At 44.8% G+C, this 994-nt stretch overlaps 2 protein-coding genes across 2 annotated transcripts in view; one reads left to right on the forward strand and one right to left on the reverse strand.

Annotated features, from left to right (window-relative positions):
• The window catches only part of Abcb5 (ATP binding cassette subfamily B member 5), an 87,078-nt gene that overhangs the window by 15,183 nt on the left and 70,901 nt on the right, over positions 1–994 (reverse strand).
• The window catches only part of LOC101982620 (glutathione S-transferase P-like), a 4,261-nt gene that overhangs the window by 2,689 nt on the left and 578 nt on the right, over positions 1–994 (forward strand). Inside the window, exon 2 of the mRNA XM_013346963.2 lies at positions 779–946. Within this exon, the coding sequence (XP_013202417.1) occupies positions 779–946 (168 nt within the window). The remainder of the gene's footprint in view (positions 1–778; positions 947–994) is intronic.

The following is a 994-nucleotide window of genomic DNA, read 5'->3' on the forward strand; positions in this document are numbered from 1 at the left end:
GCCATTGTTCTTGAGTTCTCAGTAGTCCTCATTGTCCGCTATGTTCAGAGAGTCCGGTTTTATCCCAGGCTTTTCCAGACCTCCTTTTCTAAGCACGCTGCCCCTTCTGGAAGAGACTGCTTATCTGCACCTTTAATTGTAAACCTTGAAAATATACTCATGTTTTATTGGGGAAAAGTATGCTATTATATTATTATTTATTTTATGTGTTATGATTGTGTGTGATGGGGGCATGAAATGTGATACAAGGGTTAATTTTAAAGATGAAAGAAAATCACAAAGCATAACAAGAAGCAAAGAAAGAGTAGTGACAAAAAACAGGCGGCAAAGATGAAATGTCTGCTGTGTAATATGGCAGGCCGACCTCCATTGCTGTGTTTGGTGGATCTGCGCTAGCAGCTAACATCAGACACCCTGACAGCGCAGGGCTCTGGGTACATACAGGGGCTGAGGAGAGAGAGCCAAGAGGACAGCACCTTCTAAGTTTCCTGTAATCGAACTTTCGGAAGACAATGTACGGTTAATCCTGGGAGTGGCCACATGATATCAGAACCAAAGCAAAGGACTAGTTCAATGAGGCCTGTGAATTGTATAAATTAATCCACGTGATTCTGGGTTTGTTTCTTGTTAATCTGACAAACTAGTCAAACAGGCAAACACCTGAACAGTATTTTTACGGATTTACGTAGACAGCACTCCACATTTAAGAGAGAGGAAAATGGAACACGGACCCTAAACGTTTCTGTTTCTTTTTTCATGATAGGAATTCACTTTGTAGGCTGGCTTCCACACCCAAGATCCGTTACCGTCTACGCAGCTCGGAATTCGTGCCTCCGTCTACGCAGCAGCCATGCCGCCGTACACCATTGTCTACTTCCCAGTTCGAGGGCACTGTGAGGCCATGCGCATGCTACTGGCTGACCAGGACCAGAGCTGGAAGGAGGAGGTGGTGTCCATAGATACTTGGATGAAAGGCTTGCTCAAGTCCACCTGT

This window comes from Microtus ochrogaster, chromosome 1, assembly GCF_000317375.1.
Source record: "Microtus ochrogaster isolate Prairie Vole_2 chromosome 1, MicOch1.0, whole genome shotgun sequence".
Taxonomy (NCBI): Eukaryota; Metazoa; Chordata; class Mammalia; order Rodentia; family Cricetidae; genus Microtus; species Microtus ochrogaster.